The sequence below is a fragment of the Hipposideros armiger genome, unplaced genomic scaffold (assembly GCF_001890085.2).
Source record: "Hipposideros armiger isolate ML-2016 unplaced genomic scaffold, ASM189008v1 scaffold_10, whole genome shotgun sequence".
Lineage (NCBI taxonomy): Eukaryota > Metazoa > Chordata > Mammalia > Chiroptera > Hipposideridae > Hipposideros > Hipposideros armiger.
In genome coordinates, this window is record NW_017731360.1 from 2,996,574 (window position 1) to 3,011,585 (window position 15,012).

Consider the following 15,012-nt stretch of genomic DNA (forward strand, 5'->3'; position numbering starts at 1 on the left):
TTTTTTTTACTTTGTTGGCTGTTGTTTCACATGTGTCTTCTGCACACCTGTGGGGCCTATGCAGGGATTCTGAGGTGGACAAGGCCCCAGGCCCTGCCCCGAGGAGCTCACCCTGTCATGAGACACTGGAAAACAGACGTGCAATGAGTGTGCGCTTGCCAATGCATGGGTAGTATCTGTCCGTGGTGGCTTGTGGCCCTTGGGATTGGCCTCCCAGGCTCAGAGCAGGTGAGGCCCTCGTGTGTGCCCACCCCTGTGAACAGCCCACTGAGGGGCACTCTGATGACCAAGCCTGCTGTCTGCCTCTGTAATCTTGTCCCTCCGAGCATCTACAGCCAGCAGCATTCGATAAAACTGCAGAAAGTGAACTGTATTGTTCATTGTCAAAGTTGTGAAATTTAATTGAATTTAATTTTTCATAGAGGCAGTTAAGGAAAGAGTTTGCTGGCCCACATCCAAATTGCCTTTCTCACAGGATGATTGTAGTGATTTTTGCTGTTAAAAACAGTATAAAGAGAGAGAATCACATGCACCTGGGCCTAGCCTGGGCTTTCCAACCTGTCACTCTGGAAACCTGGGATAGAAGGAAACTCAGTATTTGTCTAGTGCCTCTCACACTCTGACTCCTAGAAGTCCTCAGGGAACCCTGTGCAGGGCAGTGCTGTCCTCCTCTAGGGGGGAGACTGAGGAGCACAGAAACGTGTCCACGTCACACAGTGGACACAAAGGTGGCTCCCTTCTCTAGTCGCTTGATGCCTTCTCCTTGCCTGATTTGGGCTACTGAGTGGCAAGAACCTGAAGTGCACATGGGATCCCGTGGAAGGCCTTGTTCCTGGGCTGAGTTACTGCACAAAGCAATAACTGATGGCTTGAGCTGAGGGGCCCCCTATCACGTGCTCATGCCATGGTTCCCCTAGTTGAAGGGAGGCTGGCATGAAGGGGAGGGCTGTCAGTGACCCAGTCTGCCGTCACTGTGCATGGCAGAAGACCTCCCACAGACCCACGGGGCCGAGTCTCCCAAGCCAGTGTGCCTGGCTGCTTCCCCAGGCTGCCTCTCTGGATGGGAGATAGCAGGGCAGCAAGCCTGAGAAAGAGCTATTAAGTCTGTCCCTTCCTCCTTTGACACCCACACATAGTGACAGATTATTTGTTGTCACATCAGCTGCTTCCGGAGGCCCTTGGGAGGGGTGAGCTGGTTGCAGGGCTGGTGATGCTGCCCTGGATTCTGGTCTGGTGGCTCTCAGAGTGGCTGCTGGTGTCTGCAAGGGCTGGTTTCTTAGGCCATTTATCTTTTCCGCAGAGGAGCCTACAAGTCCACTTCTGTGTGCACAGCCTTGGAGCCTTTTCTCCCAGAATCGCTCAGACACATCATCCTGGCCAGGGGCTTTTCACCTCCAGTCTGTCCCTCCAGGCTTCATGGAGGGCACAAGGGAGCCCAGTGGGGACTTTCTCAGGGCAGTGGGGTGAACAAGGACATCACTGATTACATAATCTCCTTGAGCCTGTAATCTTGCCTCCTGGAGGAGACTAGAGATGGCCCCCAAGCTGCAGACACTGGGCTTCCTGTGAGCAGTGGGGTCTTCAGGCCCCTGCTGGCCCCCACGACTGCTTTACTCGGCTGAAGAAAGGCAGCGACAGAGGATGGTCTGGTGTGGATGTGCTGAGGGAGAGCAGGCTGGGCGCAGGGCCCTCTTTCTGACCGCCCCTCCCAGTTCCCACTGGGCTGAGTCACTTCCTCTCTGGCTGCTGCAGGTACTCTCCCACATGCCCGAGAGCAGAGCTGCTTCGGGGGGTGGGGTTCACCCTGTGCAACGAGAGAGCTCTGGTTAGAAGCAGCAGCTCCGTCGTCATTATCCCCGAGGCAGTGAAGCACAGCGTTTAGAGAAAGATGTGATGTTATGTATTCTTGACAAATTGGAGCTATACATATCCTGCATTTTAAAAAGGAACAAAATCACCATGCTGTTTTGGAATAGTGAAGATGACAGCACAGGCATGAATCTTTGTCATCAGGGAGTCCTGGCTGAAACCAGGGATTACTAATCCGCCTCCCCAACCCGCCAGCATCCATCCTGAGCACAGAAGCAAATGGCTTCCTGGGGCCTCCTGGGGAGACTGCTGTAGCTTTCATGCTGCCAGGGAGAAGGGTCCTGCCTGCTTCAGAGATGGCCGGCATTCAAACTCAAAGGAAAAGCCCTCAAACAGCCCCCTTACAGCCAGCCAGCAGGAGTAGAAGAGAACAGGCCGCAGGCAGCCTCCTCCAGGCCTGTGAACTGGGCCAGGGTCTCTCTAGGCTTTGGCTTATCAGCAGTAAAAGGGGGAAATCTTTCCTTTATAAAGCTGTGAGAATTAAGAAAATCTAGACGACACTAAGAACAGTTCCCAGCAAGCCATAGGTAGGTGCCCATCAGATGACAGTTAAAAGATACTTGCCTGGAGAGACTTGTCACCAGGAAGCTTACCTCAGTCAGCATGGAGCAGGGAGCACTCACCTTTCATCCAGCAAAGACCTCACTACACCACCAGCCACAACATCTGTCTGATCCTTCAATCATCCCACTTTTACAGATGAGGAAACTGAGGCCCACAAAGTGTAGGTGACTCTCACAAAGGGTAGGTGACTACTTCAGGGTCACAAAACGAGTGATTGAGGGAAGTTGGAATTTGAATCTGGGCCTGCCTGATCCCAAAATCCATCTTGCTCCCCCAACTGGCATCCCCCAACTGGCATTTGAATAACTGGTCCATGATTTGAAATGCTTGGTTCCATGGGCTGCGAATTCCTCTTTGTTCCTTGGGTTGACTTTGTAGCTGGAGAAAAGGCCTATAGGGAAGTTGGTGGCACTGGTAGAGGCACCTACACATAAGTATTGAGGTGCAGTGGGGGTGGCTCCTAGAGTGTTTGGGTCAGGGAGGGGAGCGGAACACTGCCTTGTTGGCGGGGGAGGGGGGTAAGGATGTNGTCCTGCCAGCCCGGCTCCTTCCCCTCTCCACCTTCGCACCTACACCACTTGTGAGCAAGAGTGACACCATTTCTTCCCGAGTGACACCAAGTTCACATAGCCTCACTCTGAACAACTGATTTAAAGAGTTTTATCTGTGCATAAATTACATTGCTGTCACATTAAGAAAAACTGTTTCATGTCCTATGTGCATGTGTGAGTGTGTCTGCAAGTGTTGCACGGCAGAACGTGAACCCCCTACTTTTCCTGTTCTGATCATTCTGCTTTGTAAAGTAAGGTTTTTCTGGGTTATTATTATTTCTTTTTATGTATGTGTGCCTTCCTAAAGATCCTTACTCTTGAAGAGAGGGGGGACCAAGGAATAGAAAGCCAAGAGGAGAGGCAAGGCAAGATGCTGTTACACACTGAGTACTCTCTGCTTTCCCTGCTGCACACGCAGGACGGCGTGGTCCACCACCACGGGCTCTTCCAGGTGAGCGGCCACCTCCTCCCCCCAACCGTTCCCCGCGGGCTGGTACTTGCTGGTCCACATCTGTCCTTCGAGCAGCTCTCCTATGAGACCCCTTGGCATCCCTGCGTGCTGGGTATGTTGGGACTTCCTAGGCTGAGTGGACTAGAGGTCAGGCTGGGCCAGGCCAGCTGCGGCCGTGCTCCTGCTGTGATGACCACAGCCTAAAGGGAATGCACACAGTTCGCATCTTACAGCCTTTCTTTGAAGAGCCGCTTTTCCGAGAAAAGAGGAAAGCAGGAAGTCATTTAAAGACACGTGGGCTCTTTCTACCGTGTTGTTAGGAATTGGCCAGGCCAGGGTGGAAGCGAGAGCAGTGAGGAAGCACAGACACTTGGGGCCACCTCAGTTGTTTTGGTACCAACAGTCCTTCTGTCTGTCCAGGCATTTCAGTTTGTTCAGCAAGTGTCCCTGAGCCCCTGTGCTCTGATGTTCTGGGTCCCTTAGGAAAGGTACTAATTAGCTACTCGTACCCTAAAAAGAGCCTCCCTCGGGGCAGAACTGAAATTGTGTCTCCAGAAATGAAGAAGCAGGTTCAAAATGCCCAGGAGGCCTCCTGCTCAGGCCCCCAGTGGAGCCTCTGCAGGGCCCTCAGCCAGAGGTGCTGGCCACGGCCCCCTCTTGCTTCAATGGACCTGGTACTCAAAAGGCCGCATGGTGTCAGGGAGCCAGCAGTCCTGGAGTCAGGTTGTGTGACCACAGGCAAGTCACTTAGGTCCCTAAGCCTCAGATTCCTCATCTGTGGAATGTGGATAATGGTAACGAGGCCCACCTCGTAAGGAGGGTGGGGAGATGAAAGAGAGTGTGTAGAGCACCGAGCTGCCCTGGTGCGCGCTCGTCGTTATTTCAGGCAGTGAAAACTCGTCAGCTTGATTCCTGAAATAAAATAAATAAAAATGCCTCCCACCCCCACATACACCGCACCAAGGTCTTTATTCTGAGATGTGCAATTTAGAGGCAACTCAAAGTATCATCAGACAAGTCTGAAAATTAGAGTGTTTCCCTTAAATGTGAAGTCAGACTGAGGCTGATGGTGATTTCTCAGTACTTTGTTTATGATAACTTCCAAAGCTTGGCCTCAGCTTGTATTTGGATAAGGGAACCTGGGTGATTAGTATTTCTAGAGTCATCTGTGTGCCAGACACTGTGCTGGGCCTCTGGGGAAGAGAGAATAAGTGGTGTGATCCTGCTCTTAAGGAGAAATGTGGATATTCAGTTCCCAAGAGTTCCCCAGAGGCGACCGTCAGCCTGTGTGTGTGTGTGGGGGTGACACCAAGGGCCTCCTCAAGCTGCTTCAATAAAGGTCCCTGGGTTGTACCTTTTTTTGTCTTATTGAAATAACTGTTCAGCAAGGAAGTGGGTCCAGAACGCCCAGCTGCAGTGTTGGTAGCAGTGCCCATCTATAAGCCCTGGCTGGCGTAGGAGCAGCACTCAGCCTGGGCCGTCTTATCCCCTCGGCAGCCTGCGAGGGAGGGGTTACTAGCTCCCATTCACAGACGAGGAAACAGGGAGTTGGAGAGGTGAGGTGAACTGTCCCAGGTCCCACAGCTAGGACAGGGTGGAACTGGGGCCTAAACCCCGCTGTCAGGTGCCAGGGCCATGCTCTTTACCACTGCTCCGTGGCTGCCCAGGAATCCTGGTCCCAGGTGACAGCAGTTGTCTCGGACACACAGGACACTTCACTTCCACCATCTTGGACACTGGAAGGAAGTGTACAGTAGTCATTGCTGGAATCCCTGGAGTGCCATGGGAGGATGCAAGGCCTTGGCTTTACTGCCTGGACATGCTCAGAGTGCCCTTTGGCTTTAAATGCCCAGCCCTGAACCGAGCCCTTTGCATGAGGATCAGCATGAAGCTTGTATCCAAGCTACTTTAGCCTCAGCCCCTGGCTGGACCCGGCACTGGCACACAGGAAGCCGGGCATTGCCACGTGACTCCACAGCCCATGCTGCCCAGGCCCCGGGCCTCCATCACCTACACATGTGCAGGCTTGTTCCAGGCTCTCTTATTGCTCTGTGTGTCCGGCCCCAGAAGAGAGTCCCCAAGCCCTGGCCCGGCCCTGCGAGGCCCACAGCGAGCCCCATGCGCCCCCTTGCCGCCCAGGACCGCACCTGTGAAATTGTCGAGGACACAGAATCCAGCCGAATGGTTAAGAAGATGAAGAAGCGCATCTGCCTCGTCCTCGACTGCCTCTGTGCACACGACTTCAGTGACAAGACTGCCGACCTGATCAACCTGCAGCACTATGTCATCAAGGAGAAGAGGCTCAGCGAGCGGGAGACCGTGGTCATCTTCTATGACGTGGTGCGTGTGGTGGAAGCCCTGCACCAGGTGAGGCCCTGGCCCTCTGCACTCCCTCCTTCCCTGGCCTGGGAGCATCCGGGGCCCCACATGCTACAGAAAGCCACCCTTCTTGCTGCTGCTCAGGGGAAGCAGCTCTGTCCACCCTCACCCAGGTGTGCTTTGCAGCTGGAAGTGTCCAGAAGGAAAGTGGCTGGATGATATGTACACCTGGATGATATGTGCACAGTGCTGCAGACCTCAGCCCATGGTCCTGGGGAGGGGGTGCCCGGACAGGCAGCTGAGCAGAACCCAGCGCAGTGATTCCCTGTCAGTTGAGAGGCTAAAAATGAGTCTCCCAGCTTGGGTGATGACTGAGATATTCACTAGGGGCGGCCTTAGCCTATCTCTGAGCTTTCCCTAGGATTGGGGGTGTCAGGTACCCCAAATTCCAGGTTAGGTGAACCTCTTCCAGGCACACAGCTTCTGCAGTCGGATCCTGCAGTATTTGGTGACCAGTCATGAGAGCTCATCTCTGACCCCGGATCCAGGCAGATGCTTGGTTTTTTGTTTTTGTTTTTTTCCGTTGGGATGTGGGATGCAGGCGGAGAAAGAACTGGTTTTCCCTATTGGCTGTTGCCCTGAGGGGACAAAGAGCTGGGAAACTGCCTGGGCTCACGTATTCGTACACGTGACTGATGAGGCCTTAGAATGGTCCTGGTCTGTCTTACAAATCAAGGCAGGAGCCTAAGGAGACATGTCACAGAGCTTTTTCCTGCCTCCCTAAACTCCTGGAGAGCCACATCTTACAGGCTAATCCTCACCTTCATGGTATAAACCATGTGCTGTTGTCTTCCAGAAAAACATTGTGCACAGAGACCTGAAGCTCGGGAACATGGTGCTCAACAAGAGGTAAGGTCCACATCTTCTCTTGGCATGGAACAAGCCACGTGCTGCAACTGCCCCATGCCCCGCAGTGTCCCTGTGGGGATTTGGACCCAAAACAGCCACTGCTCCCAGGAATCGCAGTGGGTGGGGGTGTGATGTCTTTGCCACATGGGAAAATGGTGCTTGTTAGGAAGGAGAGTTACAGGCCACAGACAGAGAGCTCTGGGAAGGATTTCAGAGATTCCCCCCCGGTCCATTCATTGGTCCTAACTAGTAAGTGCTCAGTAAATGACTATAAAAAGTGGACCGATGGCTGAAGGAATGACAGATGAGCAAAATGAGGCCTTGTCATAGATCAGGTTCCCAGGAAGTGGACTCAGATGTGCGTGCAGGAGATTTAGTGGGGAGAGCTCTCAGGGAGAAGGGGACAGAATTGGAGAGAGGGAGAAGCTGAACTAGAGTGCAGCCCTGATAAGGTCTCAGCCCAGAAAGCTCGAAAGACAGGTGGCCCTTCTAATGTCCTAGATCCAGGCAAGGGGGCACATGGCCCTGTATTCTCTCTGCGGCCAGCCACTAAATGTGGGCTGAGCCCGGGGTGGGGTGTAGCTTTAGGCAAGGCAGTTTCCTCTGGCTAAAGGGACTTCCCGGAGAAGGACACAGCTGTGCGTGGTTAGAATCCAACATGCCCAGCAGTGAGGAGAGGGTGCCTCGATCTTGGAGGGGACCTGCGTGGCTCACCCCAGCTACCCAGGAAGCAAGTGGCAGAGGGAGATCATGGGAGGCCCAGCCTTAAAGCTGTCACCCCACTCAGCCAGAGTGTCTGGGCCCCTTCCGAGTGATCTGGGGCAGCAGTAGAGGGACACCAACCACGCAGGGGCCAGGGCTGACGGGAGGAGGGCCCACTCTATACACCACAATCCAAGAAACACGGTGCTGTCCAGTGCCCACCCCTTTCGCCCTGCTCTCCCTGGGCCTCTCGCTGTCCTCCCTCTCACCTCTGGGTGCTGAAGTGAGTTGGAGGGCTTGCAAATGGCAGGCAGCATAAATCTCAGCAGAAGTGCTGTGGGGGTGATTGGTTCCATAATGTGGCCACCCACCCAAAAGGGACCACTGTCCCTATGAAGTGGCCATGGCCAACGCCACAGCAGTCACTGGAAAAGAAGTTGTAGGGAGATGGGCCTCTGGGGAGTGCCGTGGGGGCACCAGAGCCCGCAGTGCCAGCCTGAGATGCCACAGGAGGATGCGGCTGCACCTCAGGGGCTCAGTCTGTCTCCCAGAGCTCACCGTGTGGTGCGACGCCGACCGGAATGCAGATACACCACACTGATAACCAGTGTGCAGAGGCGCTGGGGGCCAACACATTGACTCAGCCATCTGATGAGTAAAGATTTGCCATCCTGTGAAGTGAAGTGATGAAAACCTGACCCTTTTGTGCTCAGAAAGAGGGAAGAAAACGTAGATACTTGAACCCTTGAACCCTTGAGTAAGAGAGGGAAGCCGGAAGGAGCAGGGCTTGGGGGTCAGATGCGGCTCACAGCCCAGTACTGCCCCTTCATTACCCCTGAGACCTGAGAGTTTGTTTGTTGGATTACTTATTCATTGACTCATTCATTCATGTACTGAGAAGCTGCTATGGTACCCAGCACTTCTCTGAGCTTGTGTTTCCTCATCTGTCAGAGTGGAGGCGATTGTACCTTCATGCCAAGATCTGCCCAAGATGTGAAACTGCCTCACAGGTTTTGGCCCAACGTCAGCGCCTCCCCATGCTAGACCAGCCAGGGCTCATACACTCGCTTCCCTGTGGAGATGAGGGACTGGTGAGGACTGCACGGTGGGGCCCAGCGGTGCCCCAGCCCCCACGCAGAATTGCACAGGGAGGGCAGGTATCAGAGCACACCGACCAGCCCAGCCCTGACAGCAGAGTGTCTCAGAGTCGAAGACTCAGCCCTGGCCCTCTGTGGACTTCAGGCTCACTATTCCCGAAGAGAGGGCACATTTTCTGAGCACTTAAGTCCATGTGGCTGCAGAGCCCATGTCCCCCGCAGTCTTCCCCAGAGCTTTACACTGGCTCTGACGAGCATCCCGAGGGTTGTGACAGGAATGCAAAGTCAGGGCCCCTGCACTGCGCCCACCCCAGCGCTCCAGGCCTCTGTCTCCATGGTGGGTTTGCTTCCGCCTCTCACTTCTCCAGGCCCCCTAGGTTCTAGGATTGTAGTCGAGAGGTCACACCTCTCTGAAGTAACACCAGTGTAGCTGCAGCAGCTCATATGTGTGCATACACGCACATGCGTGCATATGTACATGTGTGTGTTTTCCTCAGATTGCAGAGCGCCAATACCTCATTCAGACCCTGTGTCTTGGCTGCACTCTTTAATCTGATAATCCTCTGTTTGTGTTGGAGTAGACAGGCTCTGGCCACCTCTCACTTGAGTCATGGATGTTCTGGAAAGGGGCAGGATGCTATGGTACAAAGGGACCCACACTGGACGCCCAGGGCCCGCTCTCCCTGTGTCTGCGGGCACCCCCCTCTCGTCTCAGGGCCTCACTTTTATCCTTTCAGAGTTGAGGGTCGGCGGGAGGAACTCCCACTCCGTCCTCCCCATCAGGCCAGGCCCTAACTCCAGCTGGAGAGGCAGGCGGACAAGCTGGAGGCCTTCGTCTTATCTTCACAGCAGAAAAGCATGCTCCCAGGGGAGGAAATGGGGAGAAGGTTTTGTAAGGCAGCTGCAAAGACAAGTTCAAACTGCTTTGGCTAAAAGGCAAGAGTTGAAATCTGAAATCCTCTTTTGGGGTTATGTGAGGTTTGCTGTGGGTTCTTCTTCCTCCTTTCTTTGGTAGGCAAGTTGCACACCAAGTTCCTAGAAAAGGAGAAAAACACTGTGGTAGCCCAAAGGGCCATAACTAAAGAGTGACTCACTCAGGGCAGATCCTGCTGACACAGAGCTCCCTCCCTTCATCTCTCGCTGCCCTCACCCCCTCCTACCAGGATGAGCCTGGGGGGTCTGGACTCCCAGGGATCTGTGCGCCACCCAGCCGACTTGGGCGGTGTTGGCCAGCAGGGGAACGTCGCCAAGCTTCAGGAGGTCTTGGAGCTGACTGTGTGGTTTCCTGTGGGACAGACTCCAGGGTCCTTGGAGGGCAGGGCAGTGCAGGCCAAGTGGGCCCTGCTGCCCAGCCCTGCAGAGTCTCAGCGCATTTTTCTCTGCCCACCCCATCCCCCCACCCTGCCCCACGCACAGAGGTTTGGCAAGTCCTGCCACAGAGTTGAGTGGAAAGCTTAGCCACACTGGCACATGCGCTCCATGGCCTATGGTCACAGAATAGCACTTCTCTCCGGCTGGCTGCCGGCTGCCTCAGAGATGGTATCTTTCCCAGGGTCTCCTGTTGGTCACCTCTGCCCACCATCCAAGGATGACATGCTAATCTGAGCTAGCAGTTAGTAATCAGTGCCTAGGCCCTGGGCTCAGGACTTTCCCTGGGATTAAATTCTTATCTTGTTAAATCCTAACACAGTCCTGGGAGTTAGGTGCTAATATTTCCCCTGTTTTATAGATGAGGAAATTAAGGTTGAGCAAAAGGTTAAATAACATGCCCAAGATCACACAGCCAGGAAGTGGCACAGCTGGGATTGGAACCTGGGAATGTGACTCCCAAGCCCACCAGACTCCCGTGTGGTACTCCTCCCAGTGTCTCGAGCCTCAGAGGACCCCCGCAGGACCCACTGCCAGCTGCAACGGCCATCTCTGAGCAGAGGGAGGAAGTGCAGTGCTGCTGCCGTGTGGGAACCTTGTGGATGAGAGGCCTGAGCCATCCCACGTCCACGTGCAGGACAATGACATGCGCAGTTCAGAGCTAGAATAGTCCACTTCCTGACGCGCCCGTGATCCGTGGCCGAGACCCTTGGCCTGTACTCTCGGGCTCCAGCTGCCCTGCGGGCCACCAGTCAGATTTCTGTGGCATCTGACAGGGCAGGCCTGTATGGAGAGGAGCTTCGACATTTCCATTTGGAATGCAGAGGACAGATTGGCCTTTGTTTTGTACTAAGTCCTATGCCAGCAGAATTCCCCGAGATAGCTGAAGGGCTCTGGGAGCCTCTTGGACGCAGCTTCTGGGGAATTCCACCCTCAGCCTCACACTCCATACCTCTGAGCCAACCCTCCTCTCCACCCTTGAGAGGTGGCCCAAAGTCCCTTGTGTGGCTTCCCATCCTGCCATCCTCCCTGGCTTCTCTGCCAGCCGCTGACATGGGAACCAGACAGTGGCCCCTGTTCATCTGTGGGGAGAAGGGTACCTTCCTCACTGACTTTCCTGGGCCTCTTGGAGTGGGTCTGCCTGCCTCACCCCCACATCCACAGGTGACGTAAGGCGTCCTCTCCAGGCCACTTCCTTTTGCTCACATTGTGAGCCTCCTAAAAAGGATCAGGGCCCAAAGCTGCTCTCAGCCACGAATCTCAGATGGGGGAAATCCATGGTTTTCTAGGTATGGGCAGAGTCTGAAGAGTCAGCTTTGATGGAAAGAAAGGGAAAGTCGGGCCCTGGGCTCTATCCAGGGACACAGCAGGCACCCGGCCACTGTCCAGAGGGGAGGCTCTGGGGTCACACAGTCCCAGCTTTGAATCCTGTTCCACTGCTCACTAGCTGCGTGACCCTGAGCAAGTCCATGCTCTTCTCTGTGCCTTAGTTGTATCATCTGTGAAATGGGGCAGTGAGAGCCTCCCTTCCAGGCCGTTGTGAGGGGTGAAGGAACACAGTCCACGTCAGGCACCGAAGCCAAGGCCTGTCCTGAGTGCTCAGTACACATAAGCTCTTACAGTACTGTCAGTGATGCTGATTAATGACAAGGGGTGACCAGAGGGATCAGCAAAAGGGGACAAAAGTGCCACCCAAAGGTGGGCTCCAGAGCTCTGCTGGACCTCCTTTTCCTCATGTGTAAGTGAAGGAGTTGAACTCAGCCAGGGTGCCAGGTTTAGGGGGGCTCCCCTGAAACACTGACCTGGTTGGCAGATCCTTGTCCAGACTGCTCAGCAGGTGGCAACCAAGGGTGACTGGCCAGTGTCATCACCCGGGCGTGCCCCACGCAGCCAAGGGGAGGCAGGCAGTGGGGGCCAGAGGAGCAGCAGGGATATGGGCATGATTCCTTCGCTCTTTGGACAAGCGATGAGGGCCGCGGGGGCGCCCGTGGGGACAGACATCAAGGTGTGTGCACTCTGCCTCCTGTTCCCAGGACGCATCGGATAACCATCACCAACTTCTGCCTCGGGAAGCATCTTGTGAGCGAGGGGGACCTGCTGAAGGACCAGCGAGGGAGCCCCGCCTACATCAGTCCAGATGTGCTCAGTGGTACGTGTGGTGTGCCAGGCAGCAGGTCCGGGCTGTCACATAACCAGGCCCTGCAGCCATTCGTTCATTCTGCAAACCCTATCTGTGGGCTTCGTGGTGGCCCAAACCAATACTGTCCCCTCAGATACAAAATTGGGGTCTTATGGAGGATGAAGACAGTACTAGTCACACCAGTGCATGTTTAATTACTCTCTGAGATTAGTGCTTAAAAGGAAAGATTTCTGTGAGTGTGACTACGGGGCACTTGGAGGACTTCTTCCCCAAGGAAGTGACTTTTGAGCTGAGATCGTAAGGATAAGTAGGAATACACTGGGGGGGGGGTGACTAGGCAGAGGTGGCACAGCACATTTAAGGAACCAACCAAAGGCCCCTGTGTCTGCTGCTCAGAAAATGAGGCTGGTTCAAGGCCAGAAGATTGGGCAGGGGCCAGACCACACAAGGCCTGATCGAAGCCTTACTGAGAAACGTCATCCTTTATTTCAAGTGCAAAAGGAAGCCATTGAACAAACAGGTCTTCACTGAGTGTACCGTGATGAGATTTGCATTTTGAAGACATCACTTCCTTTGTGTGTTTACTTGTTGGTTCGTTCATTCATTCATTCTGCTAGTATTTTCCTACCAAGGGCCTACCATGTGCGAGGCTCTGTTTTAAACACTTTGGATACAGCAGTAACAGGCAGATAAACACCCCTTCCTGTGTGGATCGTGAGCTGACACAGGTAATACACAAATAAGTCAGTCTCGTACCAATCATATTTCTAAGTACAAGGCACTATGCTAAGCCCCTAACATTCATTACCTGTTTAAAATCACATAACTCCCCTCTGAGGTAAATATTTGAAGTTCCTCTTTTACAGATGAAAAGACGGAGGCTCCGAGAGGTCAAATCTTTTGCCCAAATTCATAGCTAACAGTAAGCCCAGAGGCTGGGTCCCAGGGCTGCCTCCTGCACAAGCCCGGATTCCTGTTTCACCATAGGCTTTCTTTCCTTTTCCTGCTTATCCTTTACCAAGTCGGGGTCCCTCCATCCTGATCCCTTAGGGGACCAAGGACTTAATCGTCTGCCATCCCTCCAACATGGAGGTCTCAGGGTTGTGTCCAGGGCGTGTTATCACCAGCACACACAGATGCCCTCTGGCTTGCAGTAGCAGGACAAGCCCCTTCCCAGGGGAGCAGGCTCCTGTAACTTGTCACAAGCATTTGTGGTGCCCTTGGAGACCTCCCCCAGCTGCGACTTCTGCTGGGATGTCAGGCCTCTCCCAGGGCTACCCCCGTGCAGAGGGCAGTGGTGCCACTCACCATGCCTGGGGGTTTGGGCTGGAGTCACTGCGGCCTCTGCTCGAGGGATCAGGGTACCAGGGCTGTACCCCAACTCTCTGAGCACCCCTCCAAGCCCAACCTGGACACCCTCCATGAGAGTCCTCAAAGCATCCCTATAGGTGACAGAAGTCAGGAGGATGAACCAGGTCTCCCTCAGCCCAGGTCTGTGAGGACTGCATGCCTGAGGGTGGGAGGGCTGGCTCTGGTCAGGACTCGTCCTTAGCAGTGCAGGCTAAGGGGGCCTCCATGTGCAGTCTCTACCTGCTCTGCCCGTGGCCCCCCTCTCTGGTTCTCCCAGACTCATGCAGCCTTGCAGGCTGAAACAAAGGAACACACTGCGCTAGGAAGAGGCCTCGGCTGGGAGACCAGTCCCCCAGGCTCTAGTTCTGGCCTTGCTAACTAGCCAGCTATGTGACTTGACCTTCAGCCCCCTTCTCTGAGCCTCAGCCTCATGGAAACAGTCCTTCCTCCTCACATTGTTAGAGGATGAAGTGGGATCACTCAGTACAAGTCCCGCGCATGGGTTCTGATCCCAGGTCTGCTGCTTCATTTATTCTGGGTGCCAAGCGCAGCCCTGGGCCTCGGACGTGAAAAGGCAGTCGCGGCCTTACCTCATAGAGTTTATAGTCTGGTTAATAACTGTGTGACCTTGGAAAAGTTACTGACCTCCCAGAGCCTCAATGTTCTCATCTGTAAATCTGGGATGATAATAGCCTCTACTTCATTAGGTCCCTGTGGGGTACAGTAAGGCCTTAACCTATTGTCTGGCTCAGCAAACATTAGCTGGCATTATCATTACTAAAAGGAAAGCTTGAAGTTCAGTGTCCCCTCAGAAGCCAAAGCTCAGGGAAAGGTTTAGAGCTCCTCTGAGAGCTCGTCTGCTGGAGGAAGCCATTCATCCCTCTTTAGGTCAGGGCAGAGGTTCCTGGTCCTTCCACGTAGGCTGACTGAGGCTGGCAGCAGTGCCCCTCCCCCCTTGGCCCTGAGGTGCCATCTCGGGCATCTTGGGGAAACCACTTTCCAGATGGTACAGGAGCCATACAGAGCTGAGAACAGTGGCCCTTTGGACTCCGTGTTTTTTACCCCACTTGGTGGAGCAGGGTCCAGGAGAAAAGGTCAGCGGCACAGGGTCCCCCAAGCTGCTTTTTGGCATTGGGGGTTGAAAGGGGTGAGGGCTATGCAGCCTTGTGGAAAGCTGAGCCAAAGCTCACGCCCCACAGCAGCCCTGTGAGGTCAGCAACTCATCCCCATTGTAGAGATGAAGTAACAGGCCAGGTGAAGGAGGTCCGTGGTACCTTCTGAAGGCACGGGCCAAGGCCTGAAACATCACCTCCCTGCACACGAATACACTCCCACCCCCTTAAAGCTGCTTGACCTGCTGTGGGTTTGGTGAGCCCTAGCGAACCAGTATCCCCTACCCAGGAGGCTTTGGGACCCAGAGGAGGGGTTGTAGTTGTCCGGGAGCTGCCCGGTGCAGCAGTGTCTCTTCCACATGGAGGGCGGAGTGTGCCAGACAGGGCGCTAACCTGAGCGTGGGGCAGGCAGGGCTTTCGAAGCCTGCTGTTCTCATCGTCTGTGTTTGGAGCAGAGGGAAGCAGCTCTGCTGCTGATGGGGGGATGGGGGGATGGATGGATGGATGGATGGATGGGTGGGTGGATGGATGGATGGATGGGGGATGGATGGATGGATGGATGGGTGGATGGATGGATGGA

At 54.5% G+C, this 15,012-nt stretch overlaps 1 protein-coding gene across 2 annotated transcripts in view; it reads left to right on the top strand.

The window, feature by feature from the left end:
- STK40 (serine/threonine kinase 40) overlaps positions 1-15,012 on the top strand; it is a 44,799-nt gene that overhangs the window by 23,734 nt on the left and 6,053 nt on the right. For both annotated transcript variants that reach the window (XM_019658476.1, XM_019658466.1), the window contains exons 4-7: positions 3,292-3,435; positions 5,575-5,802; positions 6,611-6,663; positions 11,864-11,979. In XM_019658476.1, coding sequence (XP_019514021.1) covers positions 3,292-3,435; positions 5,575-5,802; positions 6,611-6,663; positions 11,864-11,979 — 541 coding nt within the window. The remainder of the gene's footprint in view (positions 1-3,291; positions 3,436-5,574; positions 5,803-6,610; positions 6,664-11,863; positions 11,980-15,012) is intronic.